At 38.2% G+C, this 17,071-nt stretch overlaps 1 protein-coding gene across 1 annotated transcript in view; it reads right to left on the reverse strand.

Annotated features, from left to right (window-relative positions):
* Positions 1-17,071, reverse strand: part of MSH2 (mutS homolog 2) — an 80,862-nt gene that overhangs the window by 10,027 nt on the left and 53,764 nt on the right. The window contains exons 9-11 of the mRNA XM_045885046.3: positions 6,031-6,154; positions 3,827-3,977; positions 572-669 (exon numbers count right to left, since the gene is read on the reverse strand). Coding sequence (XP_045741002.1) covers positions 572-669; positions 3,827-3,977; positions 6,031-6,154 — 373 coding nt within the window. The remainder of the gene's footprint in view (positions 1-571; positions 670-3,826; positions 3,978-6,030; positions 6,155-17,071) is intronic.

Genomic DNA, 17,071 nt, shown 5'->3' on the forward strand with positions numbered 1-17,071 from the left:
ATAGTCAATACACACGTGATGACAGGCAAAACCTTCCAGTTTAACACATCAGCCTCACCTTGTGCTTCATTCTGTGCCAAGGGCAATACCATAGTGTCAAGCCATGCAATTTTCTCAAACAGTGCTCTCCAGAAGAACTCTGAAAATCTACAAAATGGCACATAGAACTTGGAAAGGCTTGTTTCATGCGTAATTTTCTATTTGTTTTTCAGTGATATTTATTTCCAAAACTTAGAGCATGGGCCCATAGATAATCTAAGATTATTAGTGCCTTTAGTCCTTGGTGTTTCTGTTCCTTGTTACAACTACAATAAATTTTGTGCTTTTCTGCAGTGTGTTTTTCAGGGTATTCCCATTCCTTAGCCTGCACTAGCTTCTCTTTCTAAGTTATTTCCAGTTACTTTTCCCACCACAATACAGCATGCATTATTTAATAGGTAGCCTAACATAATAGTCACAGTATGTAACAGCTTTTTAAAAAACCACTCTTGAAACATCCTGATATTTTTTCTATTACTAAAAAACCAGGTTATATTCAGAACATTTTATGTATTGGTTCTATTAAATTTACCTGAAGAAATATTGACAATTTCTTTAACAATGGCATCCTGGGCTTCCTCATACTCGGTTTTATTTTTGGTATACTCTTCATTGAGAGAAGTCAGTTTACTGCAAGTCAAGATAATGACATTATTAAAAATATCAAAACATCTACTAAAGTAATGTGTACTATAAAGCACCAAAACAATAATTAAAATGAAAATGTGAGTAGAAAATGGGCAACTCATTAGGGACAGAAGTGGATGGAATTCAGTGTATTTAACATTTACACTGTTTGGAAGAGCTCACTGGCACAAATCTTGCTATAACATTTATTCCCCTGAGTAGAATTCTGATCTGTGACCTTTTCTAAAATATTTAAATGGAATAAGTCTTCATCCTCATTTCAGATAGAGGCCATTCCCCCCCCCCCCGTTTTTTTAAGATTTTATTTATTTATTTGACAGAGAGACACAGCGAGAGAGGGAACACAAGCAGGGGGAGTGGCAGGCAGAGGGAGAAGCAGGCTCCCTGATGCGGGACTCGATCCCAGGACCCTGGGATCATGACCCAAGCCAAAGGCAGATGCTTAACCGACTGAGCCACCCAGGCATCCCCATCCCCCCTTTTCAAATTCACACACACACCACACAGTTTCTCTCATTACTGTAGTATGGCTGTCTTTTGATATTGAAGGTTGTCAAAGTAAGAAAATGTTTTGAAAACCAAATCTTATTGAGTAAAGAAAAAAATGAAAACTATAGGTTGAAATAAAAAAAGAAGAAGGATGAGAATAAAGTAAAGGAAAAATATTCACTGATGTCAAAGAAAGAGAATGAAATAAAAAACAAAAAGACAAGATTGGGGGCACAGAGGAGAAGAGAAAGAGGGGGAAGCATTCACTAGATGGAGGAGGACATCGACCAAGGCAGTAATTGTGAACTTGATGGATTAGCTGACTGCATCACACACACATGCAGCTCAGGCACAGTGCATGGGCAAGCAGCAGCAGCAAAGACTGCTAGGAAACAGGCAAACAGAAAGAATTAAAGGAAGACAAGCAAGAGGCAAAGACATTGTGAAAGTGAGACCACTATGTGAAGGAGAGCAAATAAGAGATGAAAGTGGATGGGACGGGACCAGATGTGCAAGTCACAATAGATTTTCCTGGATGACAGACATTGGAGGATTTTAAGAAGGAAAATTGTATGATCAAAGAATCAGATACACAGCAAGCATTCAATTTGTTGACAAAAATGAACAAATGAATCTTCCACAACTTTTAGACTAAATGTGGTCATTCAGCTCAATCTCTTTTACTTGTACCTAACCAATGATGATTTGAAGATGGTTTTAATACCCCAAAAGTTCTATCTCAGTTAAGCCATTATTGAATATAACTTCAATCAGAGACACAGTTTGCTGGAAAAACAACTACTACTAAATTGGGCAATAGGAGAGCTAGCTGTTGAGTACCTAATGTTAATTGTCTAATCCTGGGGAATTGGGAGTTTCAGCTTCTTCATCTAAATAATGAAAGAAATAAACCTATTTATTTCAAAATTGTTACAAGAGACAAACCGAACAGATTGTTTTCATTCCTGGGGTGTCTGAACACCCAGAATAATGACTGCACATAATAAACACTCAAAGTACTTGCTGAATAAATGATAAAAGGGGATCACATACACAAAACTACCTGTAAAGTACTGGGAATATTCAGGAGGGGTGGGTGTAAGGCCTGCCATAAATTCTAATATAGTACAGAAGGAAAAAGATATATGCCCCCACCCCAAATCATGGAAGATTATTTCAAAATAATTCGTCTTTCACCTATACATAATTTGCTTCAGAAACTTTTCTAACATCAGTGAAGGAAAAGAAAAACTTATAAAATCTTTTTCAACATGAAACAGGATTTTGAAAAAGCAACAATCTAGTGAGTGGCCTCACTAAAGATGGTAGGCATCTCCCTAACTAATTTATATCCAACTGATATACCAGAATTTTTTAAATTGATAAATGATATCAAAGCTTTCTTAGAAAAAACAAACGTGAAAATAATTATAAAGCAGAGATATGATGGGAAACTCTGATATGGAAGCGTAATACAAACTAACTATAATACAATCTCATATTGACAAAAGAATGGTGAGACAGATATGTAAAAGAACAATTTTTTATTTTTTTATTTTATTTTTTTAAGATTTTATTTATTTATTTATCTGATAGAGAGCACGCACAAGCAGGGGGAGTGGCAGGCAGAGGGAGAAGCAGGGTCCCCATGAGCAAGGAGCCTGATGTGGGACTTGATCCCAGGACCCTGAGATCATGACCTGAGCTGAAGGCAGATGCTTAACCAACTGAGCCACCCAGGTGGCCAAGAACAAACTTCAAAATTTATAAATAAATAAATATTTATTTATTTGAGAGAGTGACAGAGGAGGGGAAGAGAGGGAGAGAGCGAGAATCTTGCTGAGTAGGGAGCCTGACTCAGGGCTCAATCTCATAACCCTGGGATCATGACCTGAGCCGAAATCAAGAGCGAGCCACTAATTCCACTGAGCTGCCCAGGCACCCCATGAAAGAACAATCTTTTTTTTTTTTTTTTTTAAGATTTTATTTATTTATTTACTTGAGAGAGAGCGAAGTGCGAGAGAGAGAGAGCGCGAGCACAAGCTGGAGAAGGGGCAGAGGAAGAGGCAGAAGTAGACTCCCTACTGAGCAGGGAGCCCAATGCGGGGCTCAATCCCAGGACCCTGGGATCCTGAGCTGAGGCGAAGGCAGACATTTAACTGACTCAGCCACCCAGGTGCCCCGTGAAAGAACAATCTTAAAAACAGACCCAAAGGGGGCACCTGGATTGCTCAGTTTGTTAAGCATCTGCCTTTGGCTCAGGTCATAATCCCAGGATCCTGGGATCGAGCCCGTGTCAGGCTCTCTGCTCGACAGGGAGCCTGCTTCTCCCTCTCCACACCCACCCCCTGCTTGTGCTCTCTCTCAAATAAATAAATAAAATCTTTATAAAACAAACAACAATAAAAAAAAACAGACCCAAAGTATCCCTTCAGTCAATGAGGAAAAGAGGAGTTATTTAACAAGGGGTGTTGGAACACCCAATGAGGCTCTTATAAAAAAATAAAGCTTCATTCTTACCTGATACCTCGTATCAATTAACAAGTAAGATAAAACTTCCTTATCATAGAACATTCATGTCTCATCAGAAAATAATTTATAGTTCCATGGAGCCACTGAAGGCTTAACAAAATAATGCAGGCATACAAACCTGTTGGTAAATTTAACACCATTCTTCTGAATGTCCACTGTACTGAAGTTTTTATTGTTACGAAGGACTTTTTCTTCCTTACATGTTACGCGAAAGTAATAACCAAACTGTGCACTGGAATCCAATTTAATCTGTTTGCCAGGATCCAAACCTTCATGATATGGAGATAAAGAAAAAGTATGTCACAGATGTCTACAGCCATCTTTCAATGTAAATGTTTAAAATAATTAACTCTTATTATAAGACAACACAGTGGAAATTATTAAGATGATCTAACCGGGAAATACTGAAACTCTACTTCACTCAACTACATGAATGAAGGCTATCTATAAAATCCTCCAACTCTCGTATTAATGGTAGCTTCTGACATGGAAGTGCTCTCTGGGTACAGCCAACCAAAGCTGTAGAGCACAACAGTGGGCTATGGGCACAGAAATGGATACGCTACAGCCCCTGCCCTTGAGGAGCTCTGCACCAGGGTTCTTACTTCACTGAAGCATATCTCTGGATCTAATACAGAGTAGGATTAAGGGGAACAAACACACCTTCCAAACAAAAACTTAGGACTCTCACAATAAAACTCTATAAAACTAGGACACATAGTTTCTGTTAAGTGTAGGAAACTTCACAAAATAAGCAATGATCGATCAGCTAGATTTTATTTATTTATCTGACAGAGAGACAGAGAGCGAGAGAGGGAACACAAGCAGGAGGAGTGGGAGAGGGAGAAGCAGGTTTCCCACGGAGCAGGGAGCCCGATGCGGGGCTCGATCCCAGGACCCTGAGATCATGACCTGAGCCGAAGGCAGACGCTTAACGACTGAGCCACCCAGGCGCCCCAGGTTTTTGAGTTTTTTAAGTGTGTCCCCATCATCTCATTCATCAATGTGATCTTTAGAGTATAAATCAGAAGAAAGAGATCATCTACAAATTTGATAGCTAAAGCATGGCTATCAAATATTAGTAGCAGCAAACAACTAAAGACAGACTTCACTGGGCCGGGGAGGAAAGAGACCATAGAAAGAACGTAGAAAGAGCTATGAAATGAGAAGGGTAAAGAAAGGCAAAGATTCTTGGGCGCCTGGGTGGCTCAGTTGGTTAAGCGACTGCCTTCGGCTCAGGTCATGGTCCTGGAGTCCCAGGATCGAGTCCCGCATCGGGCTCCCTGCTCGGCAGGGAGTCTGCTTCTCCCTCTGACCCTCCTCCCTCTCATGCTCTCTGTGTCTCATTCTCTCTCTCTCTCAAATAAATAAATAAAAATCTAAAAAAAAAAAAAAAAAAAAAGAAAGGCAAAGATTCTTTACCTAGGGTCTAGTCCATATATGGATTCTCCATGGTAACTATTTGCAAAGTGTTTTGTATATGTAGGTATGGACATATTTCTGGGAAGAGGATTCATAACTTTCATCAGATTCTCTAAAAGTTTAATAAGAATTACTGCTTGAGGGGTCTTCTAATATGCTAAGATATATTTATTCATTCAACATACACATGAAAGATGCTCAAACAAAAAGGTTCATAAATTCAGAACAAATTAGTGTGAATAATATGAGACTAATTGGGGAATTAATAATCTAGTATGGGGCGCCTGGGTGGCTCAGTTGATTAAGCATCAGACTCATGATTTCGGCTCAGGTCATGATCTCAGGGTCCTGAGATCGAGCCCCACACTGGGCTCTACACTGGCTGAGGAGGAGCCTGCTTAAGATTTTCTCTCTCCTTCTCCCTCTGCCCCTATCCCCACTCACGCATGCGTTCTCTCCCTCTCTCCCTCAAAAAAAAAAAAAAAAAAATCTAGTATGGAAGGCAGACATTTAAAAAAAGCTGATGTTAATGCAGTGCTTGGGAACCCCAAAGCCAAATCAATGAACTATTCCTAGTAGAATGAAGCTTACAGAGGAGGTATGTTTAATACAGATCCTATTTCAAGGAAATGATGCAAGGCCTCTTGGTTGATTTGTGGGATCATCCTGGGGTTGGAGAGTAGTAAGAGACAAATCTGGAAGAGAGTAAGGCTCCAAACACAAAGTATCCTGTACCTCAATTTGGAAGTGTTTATAATTTCATTCTGTGGAAGAAAGGCCTGGCACTTTAAACAAGGAAGTGGCATGATTCACTGTGTCTTCTAGGCAAGTAATTCTGGCACCAGTGGGGACACCATATACACAAAAGAATTATTCAAACCGCCAATGAGGCCTTCTTACCTAAATCTCTCGCTGCACTTACTAATGTTGACTGCATCTTCTTTTCCAAGTCATCCATAATTTCTCTTAATTCACTCAGATTGGGATCAAATGAAGGTTTCACAAGGAATTCATGGTTTTCCACCTATAGACAGAACAAAGAATAACTAAATTTTATAAATGATGGGTCAAGATGGAAATAATGTATTTTCTTTTCCTTCATTTAAACTTCACTTGTATTTTGAGTTAAACTTATGTTTTAAGTTACTCTGACAATTAAGGAGTTTAGATGTAAAATTCTGTTTATAAGGAGCTTATTAGAGCTCTAGACATCCAAAAATTACTAGATGAAAAAGATGCAGAGCTTATGTCACTAGTAGTATTCAGTATTTTTATTTACACTTCCCCCTAAACAATGTTCAATATGTTCTTCCTAACCATTACTAAAGAATGTTCAATGTTCATAGCCTATAAAAGAATGTATAGTTTTTACCCAAACCAAGGATCCATCTCAGGAATCTCAAAATTTTTTTTAAGAAAGCTACAGAATTTCATTTCTTCAAACTGAAAGTTAATCAAAATCTTTCAAGGGGGCGCCTGGGTGGTTCCATCGATGGAGTATCTGAATCCTGATTTTGGCTCAGGTCATGATCTCAGGGTCCTGGGATCAAGGCTGGCGTCACGCTTCATGCTCAGAGTGAAGTCGGCTTGGGATTCTCTCTCTCCCCACTCCGGCTGCCCCTCCCCCTGCTCGTGCTCTCTGGCTTGTTCTAAAATAAATAAAATCTTAAAAAAAAAAATCTCTCTTAAATACTTTGTCTCCCTAAATTCTTTTTTTTTTTTTTTTTAAAGATTTTATTTATTTATTTGAGAGAGAGAAAGAGCACAAGAGGGGGGAGTGGGAGAGGGAGAAGCAGACTCCCCGCTGAGCAGGGAGCCGGATGCGGGACTCGATCCCGGGACTCCAGGATCATGACCTGAGCTGAAGGCAGTCGCCCAACCAACTGAGCCACCCAGGCGCCCTGTCTCCCTAAATTCTTACCAACAGCCATCAAGAAGCCATAATGACAGATCTCACTTACAATGGCAAATGTATACACAAAATATTTAGAAACCAAGTCTTAACTATTTAGGACTTTCTTAAAAAAAGACTGACTGACTGATTTGACAGAGAGCGCACAAGCAGGCAGAGCGGCAGGCAGAGGGAGAGGGAGAAGCAGGCTCCCCGCTGAGCAAGGAGCCTGACGCAGGGCTTGATCCCAGGACCATGACCCGAGCCGAAGGCAGACGCTTAACTGACTGAGCCACCCAGGCATCCCAACTATTTAAGACTTTTATAAAAAAAATAACTGCTTACTGGAATATTTACAACAACTGGTAAGCAAAAAGGTAAACTATGAAAAGAGAAAACCAAATCAATTAACATCTACTCATTCCTAAGAGACCGTCCAATAGGAATCCCTTTTTGAAACAAAACAATTAAAACTTAGACAAAATTAGGAAAGAATATCTTTTAAAAAAGAATGCAGCATATCCTTACAGACACTAAGAACTATTAAAAAGAATCAGGGGAGGGAAGCCTGACTGGCTCACAGAGCATGCAACTCTTAATATCAGGGATTAATAAATTAAAGCCCCACGTTGGGTGTGGAGCCTATTAAACAAACAAAAACTACTAAAAATAATTATGTATAAAAGCACAATATAGGAGAGTCAGTTTTCTAAGACAAGGAGATCTTCTAAAACTTAATAAATGGGATTAATATAATCTCTTTCCAATTACTCTCCACTTATACAGAGCACACCTTCTTCACATACCAAAGGTGAACACCACAAGAATAAGGCATTAAAATTACAAAAAGCTAGCCAAAAAAAAAAAAAAAGAATAAAACATTGATCAAATAACTTTCTCAATTTAAACTGACAAGAGATTTCACTATACTAAAATTTAAATTTTTGAATAAACCAAATTAAAAAAAAAAACAAAAAGATTTGTAAAAATAGCTACAAAAAAATGTAAAAATGGAAAGATTAACTTTTTTTTTAATAAAGGAACTTGGTTTGCATGTATTTGAAAAATACCAAGGTCATTAAATAGGCAAATATAAAAACATACAACTCACAGATGAGAAAATACGTAGCAAAGTAACCCACAAGAAAATGCTAAAGCTCAATAAAATATATGAATATTTAAGTAACCTTAAGATATTCTACAGCTATTTTTTTTTTTTTTTAAAGGAAAAGAAATCCTACTACCAAATACTGATGAGGCTACAGTGAAATCAGCATACTCATTCATTTCTGGTGAGAATCTAAGTTGTTATAACCTTTAAAAAAAGGCAGTATGAGACAAGATTCAGAAATATTTGTTATACTCTTTGACATAGCAATTCTACTCCCAGGAATTCAACCTAAGGAATAATGCAACAGATGCAAAACAACACAGGGATGAGTAAGATCTCTGCAGATTTATCTGTTACAGCAAAACCCAGAAATGATAAACATCACACATTTGCACAATGGTACATCAATAATATTATACAGTTGATTCAAAGAGACAGTGAAGATGATCTAGAAAAAAGAACCAAGACTTAGGATAATTCCAAGGGAATATAATACTGCAATGGTGGGCTGACATTGCTGAAGGATTTGCCTCTTCCAGTGAACTTAAGAGAGGCAGAGCCATGTGGGATCAGTGGGGCTTAGTGGGGAGTCTGCTTCTCCCTCTCCCTGCACCCCCACTTGTGATCTCTCTCAAATAAATAAAATCTTAAAAAAAAAAAAAAATTTACCTGTACTACTACTATAGTAGAAAGGCTTTTTTTTAATCAGAGAAGTTACATGAAAGATAGATTTAAGTAATTAGAAAGGAGAAATTAAATAGGGAAGATACTGGAGAGCTTAAAACAAACAAAAGCACTCCACTATCCTAGAAATACTAAATATTTATAAGCATTTATTAAAATAAATGTATAGCTGAGTTAAAAAAAAAAAAAAACTAGACGTCAGAGCCCCTGCAAAGTGGAGGGTTGCCAGCATAAAACCAGGCCACAAGGACCATTTTTAATAGCCATCTTTATCGGCACCTGGATGGTTCAGTCAGTTAAGCATCTGACTCTTGGTTTTGGCTTGGGTCACTATCTCTGGGTCCTGGGATGGGGCCCTGCATTGGGCCTGTTTGGGCCCCATGCTGTGGGGCTCCACGTTCAGCGGGAAGTCTGCTTCTCTCCCTCTCCCTCTGCCCTCCCCCTGCCCCGCATTTGTGCTCTTTCTCTCAAACAAATAAATAAATACTAAATCTTAAAAACAACAACAACAAAAAACCTCTCAGCCTGAGCCCGTAGGAAAGGGAAGGAAAAGAGAGAGTTTCCTCCCTGACAAAAAGCCAGGCTTCACTGGGGTTGGGATTTCAAATGTCTGTTTTTGTTGGCAGTGGAAAAAGGCTGCTCATTGTTGCCATTTTTATTATCCTTTCCTTCTACAGTAGTAGATCTGACCACTTTTCACAGGATACATAACTATCAAGAACAAAGAATCCAGCTCCGGCTTCCCATGCAGCTAGGTGTGGAGATAGGACTAAATTCTGGCCAACACAACATGAGCAGAAATGACGTGTACCATTTCCATAATGTGTCCCCCACTTCTCCTTTTGTCCTCTCCCACTCGCTGGAATAAAGGTAAGGTAGTAAGCCAACCTGGACCTTGAAGGCAATACCCTAAGGGTTCTGCTCTGGAGCAATAAAGGAGGAGGCAGGTCCCAGAGACAGCAGGGCTGTCCCACCAGCCCAGCTGTCCCACCAGCCCTGTGCTACTATGCTCACGCTGCTTTGACAGAAAATTAAGCCCATATTCTTGGTTAAGCCACCATTATTTATTTATTTGGGGCTTCTTTTTTAGGAGCTAAATCTTTGCTCCAACAAATCAAAAAAACTCCAGGCTGAGAAATTAACTTAAAAGTGTTCTTGGCTTATGGGGCACTGAGGTGGCTCAGTGGGTTGAGCGTCCGACTCTTGATTTCAGCTCAGGTCACAATCTCAAACCCCACGTGGGGCTCCATGCTCATCTCTCTCCCTCTGCCCCTCCCTCCCGCCCACACACCCTCTTGCTATCTCTCTCTAAATAAACAAACAAAATCTTTAAAAAAAAAAAAGTGTTCCTGGCTTATATTGTGGGATACATGGCAAGAGTAAATTTTATCTGGGGCAGGGGGAGGATGTATGATTTGCACGGAGAGAACCCAGAAAGATGCAAATTCATAATCTAAACATATAGAACAGAGAAGGAAAGAAGCCACCAACAATAAGAGTCAAAAAAAAAAAAAAAAAAAGACTCAGCAGAAACAAGGGGTAGATTTAAACCAAGAAATTTTAAATATGGAATATTAAGTATATTAAAATGTTTGAAATAATAGAGAATGGAACACATGAGCAAAGAACAAGATGCTACTTTAAAAAAGAAAAAAAAAAGACTAGGCAGAGTTAGAAATGAACCGAATAACTTTTATAAATAAAAAAATATAGTCATTGAAAAAAAACCCCTATGGACTGGTTAAACGTATCAGAGCTGAAGAGACACTCAGTGAATTGGAACATCTGAAGTAATCACAAAGAGAGCAGCACAGACGCATGGCAGAAAAAGAATGTGAAACTCTAACATATGTCCAATCACAGTTTTAGGAGAAGAGAATGAAGGAACGAACACATTTAAAGAGATAATGATTGATAATTTTCCAGAACTGATAAAAGACATGAATTCTCTGATTAAGAGAACACAGCAAATCCAAATAGAAAAAAGAAATCCACTTTTGGACTCAGAGCAGTAAAAGGAATCAATATCTGGAACCAAGACTTCTCAACAATAATTCAAGCCAAAGGACAGCACAACACAATATTACAGATACTTGGGAAAAATAACTATCAATCTGGAATTGTACACCCACAAAAAATTTCCTTCAAGAACAAGGGTGATATAGACCTTTTCAAACAAACAAAACCTAACTAAACAGACTGCCAATAAAAGAACTCCTAAAGAATATTCAGGAAGAAGGAATGAATGGCAAAGAAATTGGTAAGCATATGGGCAAATCTAAACTTAACACTGACTGTATAGAATGGAAATCTAAAGGGGTAAAGAAACAGAACTAAAATACCTGCCAATAATGAAGAAATGTATTCTGATCTCAGATATCCTAATGCCCTAGTATTTTGGGGGTAAGTGAGAAAATACTGACAGACTTGATTTGGTAAGTTATGTATACACATTTTGTAAAAATTTGTGAATAACTTCCAAACCAGTGCGGGTGTGATAGGAAAGGCAAAATGGAATTTTAAAAACCCAATCAATATATAATAAAGAAAAACAGAACGAGTAAGGGGAACCAGGAAGACTAGGAATCACAAAGTAGTATGGTAGAAATAAATGCAAATTACCACTTAAAAAAGAAATTTAAAATAAATAAAATCCAGCTATAAACTTTGTTGTCTCACAAAGGATGGAAAAATATACATCATGTAAAAAACTAAAAAGAAGGGCTCTGGCATAGCCCTCTTACTATCAGACCAAAAAAAAAAAATCTAAGGCAAAAAGCATTACTAAGGATACTGTCCCTAAAGAATGATGAAGGTTCAGTTCACCACAAAGAAAAGTATAGCTGAGGGCACCTGGGTGGCTCAGTTGGTTAAGCAACTGCCTTCGGCTCAGGTCATGATCCTGGAGTCCCGGGGTTGAGTCCCGCATCGGGTTCCCTGCTCAGCAGGGAGTCTGCTTCTCCCTCTCCCGCTCCCCCCTCTTGTGCTCTCTCTCTAATAAATAAATAAAATCTTTAAAAAAAAAAAAAAGTACAGCTGTGTATTGAAAACAAATCAATAATGGACTGAACTATATAAAGAAATCCACACTTCTTTCAATAACTCAGCAGATCAAAAATTAGCAGGCATACAGACGTGAACAAAACTAAAGCTTTATCTAATCTAATGGATATAGAGAAAACTGCAACCAAAATTAGGGAGCACACATGATCCTCAACTACACTGAGAACTTTTATGAAACTGACAGATACCAAGCTTAGAAATGAAACAGGAATAAAAGTCTGAAAACTGAGTAAGAGACTGTACCTTTAAAAACTTATAGGATACATTCAGCTAAAGCAACACATAGAAAGAAAAGTGCAATCTTAAATGCTTACTGAAAAAGAAAAGGCTGGAAAAATAGTGAGCACTCAACTAAAGAGGTAAAAAAAAAAAATAGGTGGAAAAACGTACGTTAAGAACTGAAATTAATGAAATAAAAAGCAAAGACACAAAACAGGATTTAAAAAGTCACAAACTGATTCTCTAAAAAAACCCGAACTATGGAAAGGAAGAAATGTTGAGGGAGGTACAAATTATATTAAAAATAAGCAGGGAATATATCTGCAAATACAGCAGTGTTTTTAAAAAATAATAAGCATCACTATGAACAACTTGAGGCAAATGGAAAACTCAAAAGAGAAGTATGTATTTCTTAGAACAAGGGTCTAGTACCCAGAAAATATATAGAACTCTTACAACAACAACAAAAAGACACTCCAATTTTAAAATGAGCAAAGGATCTGAATAGAAATTTCTCCAAAGATATACAAATAAACAGCCACCAAAAATATGAAAACATGCCCAACATCATTAGCCACCAGGGTAATGCAAATCAAAACCATAATGAAATACCACTTCACATCCACTAGATTGGCTATTAAGACAAATACCCAAAAAACAAAGAATAGGGGCACCTGGATGGCTCATCAGTTGGTTAAGCAGTCGACTCTTGATTTTGGCTCAGGTCATGATCTCTGGGTCCTAGGACTGAGCCCTTCATTGGGTTCTGCGCTCAGCAGGGAGTCTGCCTGAGTATTTCTCTCCCTCTCCCTCTGACTGCCACCCCCCACAAGCGCCCGCTCTCTCACTCTCTTGCTCTCAAATAAATAAATCTTAAAAAAGAAGTAATTATTAGCAACAATGTGAAGAAATGGAATCCTCCTATATTGCTGGTGGGAATATAAAATGGTGCAGACACTTTGAAAAACAATTTAGTGATTCCTCAAAAAGTTAAACATAACATTACCATATGACCCAGCAATTCTATTCCTAAGTAAGGAATGTGATTGTGGCCAGGTACTCAAATACTTGTATATCACTGCTCACAAAAGCCTTAATCATAATAGCCGAGAGTCAGAAACAACCTGAAGGTCCACCAACAAACAAAACCAGCTGAGGGGAGTGGGAGGTACAGGCTTTCAGTTATGAAATGAGTAAGTCTCAGGGATGAAAGGTACAGCTTAGGGAACATAGTAAATGGTACTGTAGGACCGTTGTATGGTGAGCACAGCATTACACGTTGAGTTGTCCATGTTGTACACCTGAAACTAATGTTAACATAGTGTGTCAACTACACTTCAATCAAAAAATAAAAATAAAAAATAGAAAACAAGGACAACTATAAGCAAAAATATCAACATGTATTTAGAGATAATTCTAGGTGAGAGAATATGAATACTTCCTTTTTTGATTTTTTTTTCATTTCCAAGAACAAAAATATTGAAGCATTTATATACTATAGTATCTTTACAGCTTACATACATATACTCACACAATGATATAGTTGTATTAGGATCATGCAACTGTGGCTTTTTAAAAACTATTTCAATTTTTTCTGTCCCAGTATTGTCAGTAAATATTTATCTAACATTACTACTTTTCCAATAATAGAGGAAATGTCAGTAAGTGTATGTGAAAACTAATATTAAAAGATAAAATGCTCAAATACAGTATAGAAAGATTTTAAAATTTAATATATCTCACTAAATCACACAATCTAACTGACATTATTTTTTGGTGCAAACTCATTGCCTTTTTGAACCTTGTCCTGGGGGCAGTATAAATCTACGTTTCTATTTATTTCAGAAATAGAAAATCTTTCCATAAAATTTATGGAAAGCAGACACACAAACACCTGAAGCATTAGATACAAAGCTAAGCCTAGGAAAAAGGACAAATTAACCCAACCATGCATGTAAATGACTGCTCCCTTCATCACTTAAGCTCCTTAAGTGCACAGCTGGAAAACATGAGTAAAGCTTTCAGAAATCATACATGAAATGATTGCTATCCTCTGAGGTTTGTTCAAAGTAGTTCTGAGTCATGTAATTTAAATGCATAAATTCATTACAAATATCTACAATGACAGTGAAGGGTTGAATTCACTTTATAACCCAAGGTAAGTTTAAAGGTTTATAACGGAATAAAGAAGATATTATATTAAGCTGATTCCCTAGAGAATCTAGAGCAGGTTTTAACTAGGAATCATATTTATTTAAAAGACAGCATCACACTATAAAACATGAAAGCCTTTAGTTACAGGACTGTATCTTAGTAGACATGACTGGTTGTCTATACCATAGTCATTCCCCTTCTTCCCCCTTCCCAGTAGTGCTCTCTCATTTTCTGTATCTCCAACAGAGGGATAACCCACCCCTAGTTATGTTAGGCCCATCATCACATTCTATATCCCTGGCCACAATCACTGCTTAAATGGTCCCAAAAAGGCAACACCCAGGACTCTTCCTTGGAACGTTGCATGAATTGCTACTGGTAGGCAGCCAACCTAGGACCAAAGAGGAACCAGCATTTAGCTGAAATTCAAATCACAAAGATAGAAGAGTTCAAGAAATTAGGTCCTTTGGATGGTATCATTGAGCTGTTGGATCAAGCAACTCTACATTAAAGCCTACCCTATTTCTAGACTTCTAATTTCATAAGCCAGGGTGTACTGAGGTTTAAGTTATGTGCAAAATAAAGAGTCCTGACTGATACTGAGTTTAACCTCAAACAGTCTACTCAGAGGGGGAAAAAAAAGGAAATCCACAACTCATATCTTATTGACACAGTACTTAATGTTGATGAGGGGTCCAGAATATGCCATAGTGGCATAAACATTATTCCAAGATGAAAGCATCCGAGAATAGACTTTGTTTCTGAACCCTCTTATCTCCCTAAAAGCAGAGCTTCCCAAAAGAACTCAGTTGTTGTAAATCCGCTCCCAGAAGTTTCACAACCAAGGAAGTCAAAATTATCATATCTTCCATCTATTCTCCAAAGGGCTCATAAATCACTCCTAAAAGTCATTTGTCTTCCCCTAAGTGCCCCTTTTCCCTCTCTATTCCCCAACCAACAGTATATAAGCCCCAAATTCTAACAGCCTCCTTGACTCACACTTCTCTGTGAACTCAAAAATCTGTTCTCTTGCTAATCTGTTTATCAGTTTAATTAGCAGACCTCCAAACAATGAACAGAAGAGAACAGAAAAAAAAGTTTTTTCTCCCCTACAAAGTTAACTACTTAATGTTCTACTTTCAGATTAAGAAATCAAGGTTTGCTATAATCTTAAATGACAGCAATGAAATTAGGACAAATGACCTCTTATTTTCCAGCCTATATCCATATAATTGCACTGCTTGCCTTCCTAAAATCCACTCTTCCCAGACACAAAATCTTACAACACTCTAATCCCATAGCATTATTCGAGAATTAACACTATTTCAAAGTCACAGTATAGTCTAGTTTAACAGATATGTGTCAAGTATTTTAGATCAAAGTAAAAAATCTTAACCCACAATAAGGAAGAGAGTATAATGGAGCTGGAGGAAGCCAACCAGGTTGCCAACATTGTCCATCTGAAGAGGGAAGAATGGTCACTTTTGCCTCTATACTTCTTTGTATCATTTTGTTTCACTTGTTCTAATAGTATGTGTTACCTTCATAAGTAGAAAAGCTTCAAATAAAGAAAACACTTTAAAAATTTACATTCTGGTATTTTGGTCCATCATCATTTTGGCTTATTTGCTGCCAGTAGGTATGTATCCCAAGGGCTGGATCTATGTGGTCAAAATACTGCATGACAGGAGCGATGGAAGGCCAGAAGGTAGGGAGGAGTAAATCAAAAGGCATAATATGAAACAAAAGTATCCAACACTTTATCATCCTGCTGCTTTTTGTAATTATCATAGTAATGGCTAATAATCTTGTATATAATGCAAACAAAATGCTTACTGCAGGAGATAGCTTTTACTGTCCAAGAGTGGAAGAGGGAGAAGAGAGGTCCTATTAGGCAGGGCCTCCACATCTATTGGGCAGGCTGTGAATGTGATGACCCAGATAAAAAGGCAGCTGCATGGGCTCTTCAATAGAAGATCTGTATACTGACAGAGGGGCTACAAATTTTAAGAAACTCTTAAACACTCCCAATTTATACACACCAACTTCTGGCCAGATAATGCCCAGTGACTGCCCAAGAGCACAGCGCTTGCAGCAGGCTGCATACTGGTGAAAAGAAATCACATGCTCATTCTCACTTTGAAATATGATTGCATTCCTAATTTATTAGGAGTAATTTATTTTATTAGCAAGTAGTTCTCAAAGTGTGGTCCACAGACAAGCAGCATCATTTGCGTACATGTGAGAAATGCAAATTTTCTAGCCCCACCCCAGACTGAAAGATTCTCATTCTGGGGAGGGAGCCCAGCAATCTGTTTCAGCAAGCCCACCAGGTGGTTCTGATACATGCTTACGTTTGAGACCCACAATATTAAAAGCATGGCAACTTTTAGAATAAAGTTCGCCACAAAGGGCGAAATCAACTGCAGCATTTCAGCAAAGCTAAGCTGCACAGATAATGAAACGTTCTGATTCTTGCCTTCCCACCTCCCTATTTTAGTCAGAGCTTTTATTAACCACCAAGAACTACACCTTTACATGCTTTCATTTATTTATTTATTTAATTTATTTATTTATTTTGACAGAGAGAGAGATAGCGAGAGCAGGAACACAAGCAGGGGGAGTGGGAGAGGGAGAAGCAGGCTTCCTGCTGAGCAGGGAACCCAATGTGGGACTCGATCCCAGGACCCTGGGATCATGACCTGAGTCGAAGGCAGACGCTTAACGACTGAGCCACCCAGGCGCCCCTACATGCTTTCATTTAAAGATGTTTACAGGGGCGCCTGGGTGGCTCAGTCAGTTAAGCATCTGACTCTTGG

Source organism: Mirounga angustirostris, unplaced genomic scaffold, assembly GCF_029215605.1.
Source record: "Mirounga angustirostris isolate CCGP_5_RB_7025 unplaced genomic scaffold, mMirAng1.0.hap1 SCAF_10, whole genome shotgun sequence".
Taxonomy (NCBI): Eukaryota; Metazoa; Chordata; class Mammalia; order Carnivora; family Phocidae; genus Mirounga; species Mirounga angustirostris.